Source organism: Setaria viridis, chromosome 9 (genome assembly GCF_005286985.2).
Source record: "Setaria viridis chromosome 9, Setaria_viridis_v4.0, whole genome shotgun sequence".
NCBI lineage: Eukaryota > Viridiplantae > Streptophyta > Magnoliopsida > Poales > Poaceae > Setaria > Setaria viridis.
This window is the reverse complement of record NC_048271.2, coordinates 2,793,336-2,806,074: the sequence shown is the minus strand read 5'-3', so window position 1 is coordinate 2,806,074 and position 12,739 is coordinate 2,793,336. Positions and strand designations below refer to the sequence as shown.

Below are 12,739 nucleotides of genomic sequence, written 5' to 3'. Positions count from 1 at the left end.
TACTCAAAAAAAAAAACATGAAACTCGATTTTTCACGTAACGTACGTGTATATAATTCCAAGGACTTGCTTCAAATTATGTTAAGAATATTTTCGTGCATCCAAAAGGAAATCAAGCATATGTACATAGATAATTTTGTTAATGGGTAGATATACACAAATAATACACATATGTGAACATTGCACAAGACTGCTAGGAGATAAAATAGTTCCTGGTGATAAAACATAATAAAGCCAAAGTCCCGAACTACATTAACGTGGGAGATAATGACAAGTCTGCCTGCTAAATCAAGTCATTACTTATGACCATGTTAAAGAGAATGCACAGCAAAATTCTGTTACACTACCAAGATCGCTCATCTGTACCAGCTCAGCTGGGTTGTTTACTTGTTTATGATTGCAACCACAGCCAATCGTACCAAAAGCAGAAGTATAATTTAACTAAACTTTCTACCCTTCGCATTTACAAAAGAAGTCCTAAAGCAGCGCTCATACTGCCCACAGAACTTTCGTCCATGTGTTGAGATTAAAACGAGCACCAGAAGCTCAGTCATGAAAGGCGTTACAGGCTGCACTACACCCATTCCCTTTGTTTCCAGCTGAAACAGAGTCTGGTCAGCTGTACCAAAAAAATCCGTTAAATGGCCATTTGTTAGTCATCTGGAGGGCTTAATTTATCGTCAGCATTTCTTGAATCTTGGGTCTTCCAGGTCATCTAACTCCTCTGCAAATAAGGATGGGCGCCACTACCATTTAAATGTTCAAGTACCACCACCTCCATTATTGCTATCTCATATTGCAACATTGTGCTTTTCCAGCCTGCAGTTTGTCCCACAAACATAACATCTGCCTCGGTGATTGGTAGTGTGCAGTGTAATAATCATCTATGCATCCAAATTGACAAAATTTGACGCTGTGAACATATTTAACAAGTCTAGTGTTGTTGAACCGCTCGACCCACATGCCCATGCTCACATCCTCCATTTTGAAAAGCTGCATAGCAAGAAATGAAATTAGATTCTTGCCAAATCATAATGTACCGCCTATCTAGTGGTAGTGTAATCAAATTGTAGTTTGTTTATGAACTTCTGGAGGGAAAATATGATCAGATTGATCCCCAGTTATTCTTAAGTGTGCAGATTGTTGAAAACAAGTTACCATATGGGGGCCCCTATTAGTGTCATGAAATGCCGACCAGAAGCAATCAACTGAGCTTACCCTCAATTTATGGTTTACAAATTCCGATAGTATGGAATCTGCAATATCAGAGGATATAACATATCCAGGACCATTTGCGTAGATTGGATAATCCTCTTCTGGCCACTCCTGTAAAGCATAGAAGATAAACATAGATTAGAAAACGCACATGTTAAATGCAGAACTTCAGTGCAATCCAGTGTCCAGACAACGTTAAGGGGGGACTTGGTAGAAGAATGAAGTGAAAAGAATAATTAAAAAAAGACATGTCTCAGTGCCATAGACCATTGATTTTCCACTGACATACGGAGTCATGCACGGTGAAGTGACAAGTGAGGTAGAGGATGCTGCTTTGCTAAGTGTCAACTAAACTCAGCCTGATTGCATACCTGAAGGGTTCTATTACTGGTACAAGTATATGATATAAAACTAAAAGTGACTCTTACCACGAGATCAAAGGATGCACAATCACATCCAAGGGTAAGATATCTATCTTTGTACAGACTAATTCAACAAAGCAATAAAGCCAACTGTAGCGGTGTAATACCTATAGTCCTATACTCCTACACCAACAATCGGCTGCATCTGTCATGTCAACTTTTACTGCTACAAAGACTACCTGTGCACAAGCTCATGTTTCACTTTTGCTACATTGAATGCAGGCATGATCAAGTTAAGAAATATTACTATGAATTAGCATGTATTACACTGGAGTGGATATGAGCAGAGGACATACAGTAACGGAATTGACCTTTCAGCGGTTATTGATGAAAAATATGCATACATCAAGCCAATCTCAGCAACATGAGTTCTATGTTTTTTCAATACAAATAGCTTCGTAATTTTAACAATGAAACAAGCTAAATATTAAAGATGGAAGCTGTAAATTAGTTGTGAAGTTCAGAAGATTCAAGGCTACAATTTCCTCAGTGCACATAAGAAAAAAGTCAACACACGGGTTGTTCGGACCAAAAAACAGGCAAAGTAGAAGCCAACAGTGTGAAGGCATTTACAGGGAACAGCTTGACAGAAGTGCTTTTGTTCCATGGGCAGTGATAATTAGATGAAACTTTTAACTTATGGAGATAATTTAATAGTTAATCCAGCCAGTAATGAGCAATATCAACTCATGTAGCGCACCATTCAGTTATTTCATATGTTTTACAGTAAATGAATCCTTCATAGATTTCTTTAAACAGGACAAAAGATTGGGTAAATTTGACATCAAGGTACCATGAATCAACTTTATACATGCTTTCAAGGTTTCATGAACAATTTAGACCCTACTAGGAACATAAATTTAATTGCTAATGTTGTTCAATACCCAGACAGACCAAATACCCAGTATCAAACTGTTCACTACAGCAATGTAGTGAACAAGACATCTTTTCAATCAATGAAAGGCATATGAGAACATAAACATTGTGGAATCAGATATCAAGTTTACCTCGTAAGTAACAGCCCATTTCCCATTGCGTAATGGCTTGTGGTGATAATTCATGTTCCCTATATAGAGACTTTCACCGTTCCGGATTTTCCTCACTTCAGTAATTACTGATTCAAGTCTAACAAAAGTATCATCATCACATTTCATTATGTATCTAGCAGATACAACACGGACCTGAGAGGACAAATTCATTATAGTGAGAAAGTATCTTACAACGACTTCATAGTAGCAAATTTTGAAGAAAGAAAGCTCTTAGACATACCCCATATTCGCATATGGCAATCGTCTTCAAAACAACCAAATCATAGCTATCCATGAATGGCACAATAACAATGTCCCCAAAAAACTCAGCCTCCTTTTTCAGCTCAGCATTAACTTCATTTCTGCCATGCTGCAGAAAAATGAAAATTGATCAGCTCAAGTCCATTGTACAAAAAAAGAGTGCTCAAGTTTGGCCTTCACGATTTACCAGGGCAACAAAAAAGCGGGCCACGACATTCAAAGACTTATGTGCAGCAGACATCCATGTCTTTCTCGCAGCCATACGCTCAGCAAAATGGTTGCCCGCTGACAGGATACCGATGAAAATCTCAACTGGTTCGTCTGGGAGGGGAGGGGCCTGCCAACTGGGTAACATCTCTAGGTGTTTCTGTGGAGAAAAGCTAGGATGTGTAGTGGGCAAAGTCCCCGCAAACACTGATTGCACATCAAGGTCCCCATTCAATGATAAGCCAGTAGCATCCTCAAGCACAAATCCCTGACAGCACCACCAGAGACAAAAGTTAACAACAGTGTCAAACGCCACCATTAATATTTCATTCCATTCCCCATCACTTCATGGACAAATGAGAGCCACTTACAGTGCGGTATGGAAATGATGTCACATGCCGTCCATCAACATTCACATGGTAACCTTCCAATCCAGCAGTGAGAGTAAGAACAAACAGGCGGTCCTCCACGAATGGGTATGGCCAATCAACGGAGACAGTCTTTGTGCGCCCAATGAGCCGGTTCAGCCACCATGACGTCTTTGACTCCTCCAACCGCCTTTCGTCATCCCGAATCCACTTCTCACACTTCACCAACCCATCAACTGCAGAACGATTCAATGAAAACAAAATCATTGAGCCAATGTAATCGATAGCTTAACAATACATTATTCAGTGACAGCGCAGGGTGCATACCAGTCTCCTCGTCGGCACGGGACCTCCAGCCCTCGCAGCGGAGTGGAGTGCCCCACTGCATGCGGTAGCAGGTGTTCTGCTCGATCACCGGCTTGCCACTCCAGTCGCCGCGGAGGCGGGGGTTGAAGTGGAGAATCCTGGGCGGGTCCTCGCCGTCCACCGTCTTGAGCCCCTGCAGCTCCATCATGAACTGCGACACCATGATCGGCTCCTCCCCATCCTTCAGCAGCGTGATCTTAGGATCCCGCTCAGGGTGCGCCTCGTGCGGCGTCGCGGCCACCGTGATATGCGAGCCCAGCGTCAGCCCGCACGGCAGCTCCACCGCCCGCCCCCTCTCCCGGAACTCGTCGCCGCTGAGGACGATCGAGTGCGGGCACTTGCTCTTCTCCTCCTCGTCTGACGAATCCTCCAAGGACGGCAGGGTCGTCGCGAGAGTCTGCAGGTCGGAGAACACGCGCGCCCCTAACTCCGCGGCCTCGGCGGCGACCTTGCGCAGCGAACCAGAGCGTGTGGAGTTGAGGTGGCGGAGCTCGAGGCCGGAGACGATCCCCGACCGCCGGCGCCCCCCGTCCGCCGAGAGGGTCTCCCTGTGCGGGTGCTTCGACGGTCGCGCCGGCGCCGCGCGCCCGCCCTCCCACGCGCCGTCGAGGTGGAGCTTCCGCGACGCCGCAGCGGACGCCCCCGCCGCCCCGGGCAGGGACGTGGACACGAGGGGCGACTCGAGGAGCAGCACGACGAGCGCGTACGCGAGAAAGAGCGCCACGAACCCCTGGATCGCTCGGCGGCGGCACGGCGCGCCGGGCCCAGGCGACCTCCGCATTGCGCCGGGCGCGCCCGCGGCCCTCCCCCACACCGCAGCGCGCGAACCCTAACCCTAGGCGGAGGAGCGAGCGAGCTCTCTCTCGCGCGCGGATGGCGAGGTGCGCGACGCTGCGCCCCCGCGTTCCCCGGCTCGGCTCGGGCTCTGTGGTGGTGGGCGCGGTGGGAGCGAGGCAGCGGCGGAGGCGGCCGAGCCAACGAAGCGAAGGGGAAGGAAAAGGAAAGAGCCGGGGTTAACTTTGGGCGGACGTGTTGGTTTTTAGTTCCAATCGACGGTTTCGATCACATAAACCCGCTTACTTTATCACTAATCCCCCTCTTCCGCGAATGTAATTTGGAGCTTCCCGGATTTAAAAAGCCGTGCGTGCAGAATAAACCAGTGGAGAATTCGGGGTCGGCGTGATCGTGGCGGGCGCGGACGGTGGACCGCGTGGGCTCGGTGCACGGAGCCCCGCGACCCCCGTGCTGCGGGCGTGGCCGGCGTGTGGGAGACGGGGTGCTCCATGGACTGGGTCCTTGCAGTCGCGGGTACCTGGTGGCTTCAGGTGGGGAAGGAGGGGGATCCATCATCCATGTGGATTAAAGCGGCGGGTGCCGGCCGTGACCGCTGCTGCTTCGGGTGGGCAGGGCGAGGGATCCCGTGCGGTGGGGCACTGTGTTGACCAATGGATTTTCGTGGCGGGTTGCGGTTGGGAGATCAATGAAATTAAAAATCGCCATCAGCCAAACGAATGAGACGCATGTGATGGGCAAAACGGCCTTGGAATTCGCTCCGGCTGCTTGGGCTAAACTATTTGGCCTGACACGGTCGAATGGATTTGCATTGCATTGTTTGCTTATCTGACACTATGATTTGGTCTTTTTGTTTTGATCCGGTCGAGCGGTTGGAATAAAATTTTTGGTTATGTGGTATCCAAGTGTAGCTTGGCTGTTCCTCTGACATCGTGCGCATGTCTGCAATTTTTTAGCATATATATATTTTTTTTTGCTAAAACATCTTATCTCGCTCTGATGATGGAAAAGCATGCGACAAGAGAACAACTCGATGGACAACTGCAAATAAGAGAGAGATAGAGGTGCTCCCGATTAAACATAACAAGAAAAGGGTAAAAACGTGCCCAGGCAACCTCCTGATTCTTTACCACTTAAAATGGGTTAAGACATTCTAGCCTTTCCCAAAAATGGTGATGTACTGATATCAATGATCAATAACTGAACGAGTAACCAACTGTCGTGTCCCATCGCATGCGGCGGTGGCCCTGGTCCGGGCAGCAACCTTGAATTGGTCCAGGTCTCCAGGGCCCGTAACGACGGCGATCCCTTGGCCAATTTGTCCGGACCAGTTGGGTCCATTGAGTTCAGAATTGTCTGCTCTTCTGCTTGCATTCCCACAGTCCCATCTCCAGTTGATTCCAAAGTACACCAGGGACGGACTCTCAACTCTTTTTTTCCAAAAAAACGGACTCTCAACTCTGCAACTGCAATCTCCGTCAAAACAGGAAACTTCAAACTGCTCATCAAAAGACATGAATCGAAATTCAAATGGTCTCCGGTTCTGTCCAACTTTAGGGTGCTAAAATTACTGTAGCAATACTGTAGCATTTCGTTTGTATTTGTGAATTATTGTCCAAACATTGACTAATTAGGTTCAAAAGATTCGTCTCGCAAAGTACAACAAAATTGTACAATTAGTTTTTAATTTCGTCTACATTTAGTACTCCATGCATATACCGCAAGTTTGATGTGATGGGTAATCTTCTTTTTGCATAGTGCCAAAGTTAAAATTTGGGGGTGAACTAAACAAGACCGTAGTGTGAGCTCTTTGTTCGACTCACGCGTTGCCCGTGCGCACACCCGTGCATGGGGCGGAAAATGTGTGGCAAATTTGGGGTTGAGAAATGTGCTACTCCATGAGCTGCTTTTATCTGGTGACCAGTTCTCTGGCTCCCACGACGGATTTGCACTGGCAAACTTGGCGAGCTGCCGGCATTTCTTTGACTCGTTTTGTGATTCTGGAACATGCTATTGCTAGCATAACATCCCTTGGCTGGCCCATGGGTTACCACGCTAGGAACCCAGATGGTGCGGACGTGCGGTGGCGCAAAGGATTCAAGCGCGGACGCCGAAAGCTATCTTTTCTCTTCGTCTCCGTATCTGGCTCACTGGCGGCCAACGGGGGCAGCACCACCGGAAAGGAAGCGCCTCCCTTTTCTTTTTTCGCGGCAAAAGAGACGCGCAACTTGCACTGTCAGCCTGTGGCAGAGGCGACTCCACTGTCCATTCCCCGGCGTCTCGCTAGTGCACGCGCAGACACGCCAGCAGCCCAGCACGAGCCCTTGTTTACTTCCCACAGAACTCCCAACTTTGACACTATGCAAAAAGAAAATTCTCCATCACATCAAACTTGCAGTACATGCATGGAGTACTAAATGTAGACGAAATCAAAAACTAATTGCACAGTTTTGTTGTACTTTGCGAGACGAATCTTTTGAGCCTAATTAGTCAATATTTGGACAATAATTCACAAATACAAACGAAACGCTACAGTGTCGCATTTATGGTAAAATGTCAATTTGGCACCTCCCAACTTCCCAAGTCAACAAGGGCTGAGCTCCCCAGCTCGTCAGTGACTCACTGTGCTTTGTGCCTTTGCGGTCACTGCATTAGTGCATTGCGATATGCTGCTGTCCTGCGACTCTGCCTAACTCCTCTTATATTGGATGAACTGTTTTTCTTCTCGATGAATTGTTAATCTCAACAAAACATGTGGCGAATTTAACCAGCGCTATTCGCTGTTCTTTCAGTGGTAGGTGCGAGGCGTCAGTGGTGACTTCGTCAATCTTAAAGATTTGCCGGCTCAATCTTTCAAAGGTGCTCATAGAGATAGGATTGCGTACGTGTGTTCGTACAGGCAAGTGTGCGTGCGTGTATTTGAGCGTCTGTGATTAAAATCACAGGGAGTGCTCTCTGTTCTGGGCATCAACGATGGCGAGAGAAAGAAAAAAGCAACTGTAGGTTTTTTTTTTTTGAAAGCAACTGTAGGTTTGTTTTTTTGTTAGAGAGAAGCCTGCGGTCAACCAACACTCAACCGCTAATTTCGCGCGCAAAACAGATCGAGCGAGTGCTAAGTATGTCGGCCCAATAAAATTTTAGAGGAAGAGGCGGCCCACCCAACAAACTGGACTGCTCGTAGCAAAGGCCTGTTTGGAAATTTGAAGGCCCATCTAGCCTCCTCGAGGCCACCATCACTCCTCTCCCGACGCATCCTTCCATCCGGCTCATCTCCGACGCCCGTCGTCGCACAGAGCCGAACTATCGGCATGCCATCTCCGCGGCGGCCGCTCGCCTCGCCATGCCGCGGCCGCATCGTCTTCGTCGTCCTTCTCTCGGCGCTGCTGCTGCTCTCCTCCGCAGCGCACAGGTCTGGCCCTCGTCCCCACTGCCTCGAGCCCTCGATCCGCTCCGCCTTCCCTGTTCCACTGACCGCACCGTGCGTTCCCCTGCAGCGCGGAGGAATCGACGAGGGTTCTTAGCGTCGGCGAGGAGCTGGTGGGCGAGACGATGCCGCTGCGCAACGGCCGGCGGGTGTACAGGATCAACGGGCTGCGGCCGTCCGCGTGGTACGAAGTCAAGATCTCCTACCCGGCCTCCGTATGATCTGTGCCCTTCCCGTATGATCTGTGCCCTTCCCGTCAGAGAAACGAAATTGCAGCATCTTCGTGTTTTGTAACGGCTTTGTTTGTGCCTGCATCTGTAGATACCGTCCAGCTTTTCGATTCGGCTTGTAGATGATCCTGACGGTGCGGACTGGAGCAGCAAGAACAGGAGGCTGCTCAACACAGAGAAGATAATTTTCAAGGCTGAGGGTAGCAACCCGGTTAGTGCTGATCAGTCATCCGTTGTCAACCAATGAGCTGAATTTGCTGCTTTCCTGTAGAATCCCAATACCATTCCTTAACGAGGTGATTTTTTGACGGCTGTATGTGATCGATTTCAGGTTTATGTTCTTGTCACTGTGGAGCCTGAGGGTGTGGTGGCGAAGCCTAATGTGCCAGAGAGAGAACATGCGCTTTTTAATATTGGTATGGCATTAGTGTTTCACCATAATTCATTTTAGACGTCTTTTATGATATTAAGATGGAATAGGTCAATGTTAGAACCTTTAGCAAGTCTATGCATGAGCTGAGAAATATACATCCTTTTACTCCTGATGAAGACAGTATTGGATGAATCTGGCTCTGTAATTTGGGCATTCCGGCGCAAACCCATAGGAAGAATCAGTGGTTTGAGCAGCATCATGCATTTCCTAAGTTGGTTCATCAGTGCTCAATGCTTGTTATTACACTGTTTATCTAGGAACTGGAAGCCTTGCAAAGATTATTTGGAATCCTAATAGGCTTGGATGCTTGATGACCATAAAATTGGAGAGTTAAGTTTCTTCCTACTTAGCTAAGAAGAGGCAAAGCTCAGTACACTAACTTGATACTACAGTACTACCTAACAGCTTCTACTTTTGTGTCTGTACTTCCCTAATTCATTGATCCGAATGCCATTTTTGCATGCTCCCATTGGTCCTAGTCCTACTTGTTGATACATTATGATTGAGTGGTTGGGTGTTCTAACTGATTTGTCATGAATTTCTGCCGTTTCCATTTAATAAATATAAAATACTAGCATCTGGCATCCGCTTGTTTTCAGTTCCATGTTATTAGTTGCCATTCTAAAATATCTAAGAACAAGTCCTTGCACAGTGCCAGATACACACCCTTGCAATCTTGGTCGTTGGTTCCTAGTAAAATTTCAGACTAGAATCAATCAGTGGGCTTGTGCTGTATCTATCTTATGTATTGATGAGTTGCTCTTGCACGTATTAAGTTATTTCTGACAGCAAATTGTCTACCGTCGTCTTTATGATTCACTTACTTTAGAGATTCCTATCGATTAACAAGTACCATATTCGCTTTCTGAAAATGACAGATGGTTCTAGACTTCTAGTTTGCTTTCTCTTGCTTCTGTTTCAATAGGCTTTTATGATGCAACTGCCTAAACAACTCAATCGATGAAATCATGGATATTTGATTTTTTTTTTTGGTGCAGTTTGTGATGAGCTTATGCTTGGGCTCCCAGTTTTTACCTGGTGGGTTGGAATCGCGGCACTACTCTGCATCGTGCTGGCGTCGCTGGCACCACTTGTTCTCCCGCTGCACAAGCTCCTTAACAACTATGAAGGCTCAGATTTGAACCAAGCTGACGCTGCTAAGATGTCATGATGGGTGAAATAGGGTTGCAGGACGCTAATGCTCAATTTTGGTTTCTTCTCTTCTGGTGCCGTCAGAGACACATGCAACCTGTAATAAAGTTGTTCTCGTTCCGGACGACGGCCAGATTATGTTCACCAAGTCACTGGGCGTTGGGCAACCATTGATACACGATTCCCAGGTGATTGATCGAACCCATCAAGAACCGAATGTGAAAGCCGTTACGAAAGATCCACAAGATATGGAGTTGCCATCACTCACTCACTCTTATCAAACCATTGAGTGAACCAAGCATTGATGACCCTTTTCAATGCGCGGATGGCAACTCCTCCTTCCAGGAAGAGCGACAGCCGGGCTGTTGCCAACAGGTCGTCAGGGCCTCTATATATTACCCCCCCCCCCCCCCCCCCCCCCCCCCCCCCCAAAAAAAAAAAAAGGAAGGCTCGTCAGGTCGAGCAGTGAAGGAGAAAAGAACACGTACCCGCCGGCTTCGTCTGACGTGAAGGCGCTCACCGGCCCACAAGGCACAAGCATAAACACTAAACATCTCGCGGCGCCAGACACTAATCCAGCACGGCTCGCACGAGGCACGCCGCAAACAGCGCGGCGCCTCGCGCGCCAACTGCGAACCGCCGCTACAGCGACACGGCACGGCTCCGCGCCTCCTATCATCGTCTGCTCTGTTTGCTTCAGTTTATCAGCCGGCTTATCAGCCACTAAATAGTATTTTTCTCTCACAACAAATCAGCCGTTTCATCTTTTCAACCAGCTTATAAGTCCAGCCGAACATACCTGTCATCCCCTGCCGTCTGCCGCCCGCCTGCGCGGCGATGGCGCCTGCGTGGAAGCAGCTCCGGCCACAAGCGCATCGCGCTGATCGCGGTGGTGGGTGTCTTGGTTGGCCGTTGGCCACTCGGACGCCAGTGTTCCCGGCCCTCTGCTCGGGCAGAATTTCAGTGCACGGGACGGGAGGATTTTCGTCGTGAAAAAAGTTGCAACTGCATCTGCAATTCTTCATGGATGGGTCCACGCGAATGCAAAGATTGCAACTGCAGGGGCTTAACTGCAAAGGTTGCCGCCTTCTGGGCCGGCGTCTGCCCTGGAAAACCTCCGCGAGGGCTGCACGAGTTGCTTGACGCCATTCCGCTTCCACCCGGCGACCTCCGCCTCACAGCCACCCTTCTGCTCCTCTGGGTCATCTGGAAGAGTCGCAACCGTATGATCTTCGATGGGATCAGCCAAGACCATGTTGCCCTGGTGGCGGCGACGATCAGCCACGCTTGGCTCTGGACTGTCAGAGCCCGCCGCCGCCTGGATCTCTCTCCGATTGAATACTGGTGCTCTGCTCTCCCTCTGTAATCCGGCCTTGTGTGCAAACATTCCCCACCCCACCCCACCCACACACACCTCTGACGCCCCGAGCTGGCGTTGTAAAAGCGCGGGCTTTATGCCCAAATCAGTTTGAGTTCAGGTGGGCGATCTCCTCTCACCGTTGCCGCCTAAAAAAACTGGGTCAAGTGGTAACGGCCGTCCTCGTTCTCATGGGCGTTGGAGCAAGGACGAAACCGTGGCGAGTGCCTTGAGGGTTCAGGCGGCAGCGGCGATCTCCTCGTGATCCTGTCTCGTCCTCCTGCCCATGCTCGCGTTCTCGCTTTCAGTGCAGTTGCACATTCAGTGCCGCTGCACATTCACTGAAGCTCCCGTAGTTGTATCCTCTCTATCTCTCTTTTTTCTTTGCTAGTAGCGACTTGAGGTCTAGCGAGGGCGTCTCGTACTCTCGTTTGATTGGGCCGTGCAACCACTTTGGTAGTTGCGTCTCAAGTTTATTTACACATGAACGGCGGGAGAGTGGTTCACTGACTGCTACATGCATTTATTATCTGTACCTCTACGACTACTGCTCGTTATGCTCTTGCTCGATCAGAAAGAGAGATCCGAACTTTGGAACGCTCGATTGATCGAGCTGCATAACCGAAATATTTAAGCATGTTCAATTAGTAGTTACTGATGATTGAATGGCGGCTACGACTTAAAAAATGAGAATGCTTAGATTGATCCGATGGTGCATATCGCTGTACAGCAACTCTGGCAACATCGACGTCGGGAGGCTGTCAAGAGAACCCCATTCGAATGTTTACAAGTTGCGTGTGTTGAAAACAGCGTGTAACCACTTTTCTCTCACGACATGTACTCATCATCATCATCAGCGCCTGCAGGTACGTGTGGTTGCGAGGCTTCCAACGCATTATTCAAGTTTCCGCCTGTCGATCATAACATTGTGCAGATGATGGTGTAGAGCTAGCTAGGCTCATGAAGAACGTGTCAAGATCGATCAGCAATTGCACCGTCATTTATGAGCGACGTTGTTGTCTACCGGAGCGTTCTCAAAGCAACCGGAGAAGCGACAGCGGAACATGTGCTCGATCGACCAGTGCACAGCGTTCAACGAAAGTTCAACCGGGACTCACCCAATCGCCATGGGATGACGATTGACTCAAGGAAAGACACGACAACTGCCATGGACGGGATGGCGAGCTATAGCCTATAGCAAGCTACCAGTACGCTGTACTGCTCCCTGCTCGTGCGGTCGTGCTCGATCATATCCGTCACGAGTTGCACGATACGCAGACGCTCTTCCGGGTCGTCCTGGAATTTAGGAGGAGCAGCTGCGACTGCGAGCTGCCCATCAATCCTAGCCGGACGGACGGGTGGGCGGCGGATGGAGACGCCATCAATAGGCAGGTATAGTTATTGGTGTAATCAAGTCGTAAAACTAGATCAAAGTTAATGATGGGTCGTCCACGACCAGCTGCAATCCGACACGGTACCACTCGA

The 12,739-nt window shown here is 48.7% G+C and overlaps 2 protein-coding genes across 3 annotated transcripts; one reads left to right on the top strand and one right to left on the bottom strand.

The window, feature by feature from the left end:
- Window positions 1-228: 228 nt before the first annotated feature.
- LOC117839982 (hydroxyproline O-galactosyltransferase GALT6) lies at window positions 229-4,914 on the bottom strand. Its single transcript, XM_034720435.2, has 7 exons — window positions 3,828-4,914; window positions 3,504-3,736; window positions 3,113-3,400; window positions 2,906-3,034; window positions 2,644-2,817; window positions 1,218-1,325; window positions 229-992 (listed from the first exon to the last, which is right to left on the bottom strand). The coding sequence occupies exons 1-7, from the start codon at window positions 4,645-4,647 to the stop codon at window positions 786-788; spliced, it is 1,959 nt and encodes a 652-aa protein (XP_034576326.1). The 5' UTR covers window positions 4,648-4,914; the 3' UTR covers window positions 229-785.
- Window positions 4,915-7,906: 2,992 nt separating this feature from the next.
- Window positions 7,907-10,030, top strand: LOC117836193 (uncharacterized). Of its 2 annotated transcripts, XM_034715568.2 has the most exons (6): window positions 7,907-8,067; window positions 8,153-8,297; window positions 8,404-8,523; window positions 8,644-8,728; window positions 9,003-9,074; window positions 9,744-10,030. In XM_034715568.2, the coding sequence occupies exons 1-6, from the start codon at window positions 7,967-7,969 to the stop codon at window positions 9,914-9,916; spliced, it is 696 nt and encodes a 231-aa protein (XP_034571459.1). In that variant the 5' UTR covers window positions 7,907-7,966; the 3' UTR covers window positions 9,917-10,030. The 2 variants fall into 2 exon arrangements, with proteins under 2 accessions (XP_034571459.1, XP_034571460.1); XM_034715569.2 differs by lacking the exon at window positions 9,003-9,074.
- Window positions 10,031-12,739: the final 2,709 nt, after the last annotated feature.

Coding starts and splice junctions, on each gene's coding strand:
- LOC117836193 (XM_034715568.2), top strand. CDS start 7,967: ATGCCATCTCCGCGGCGGCCGCTCGCCTCGCCATGCCGCGGCCGCATC. Junction 8,524..8,643: donor AGGCTGAGGGTAGCAACCCG/GTTAGTGCTGAT, acceptor GATCGATTTCAG/GTTTATGTTCTTGTCACTGT. Junction 9,075..9,743: donor GATGACCATAAAATTGGAGA/GTTAAGTTTCTT, acceptor TTTTTGGTGCAG/TTTGTGATGAGCTTATGCTT.
- LOC117839982 (XM_034720435.2), bottom strand. CDS start 4,647: ATGCGGAGGTCGCCTGGGCCCGGCGCGCCGTGCCGCCGCCGAGCGATC. Junction 3,035..3,112: donor CCCGCTTTTTTGTTGCCCTG/GTAAATCGTGAA, acceptor ATTTTTCTGCAG/CATGGCAGAAATGAAGTTAA. Junction 993..1,217: donor TTGTAAACCATAAATTGAGG/GTAAGCTCAGTT, acceptor CTTGCTATGCAG/CTTTTCAAAATGGAGGATGT.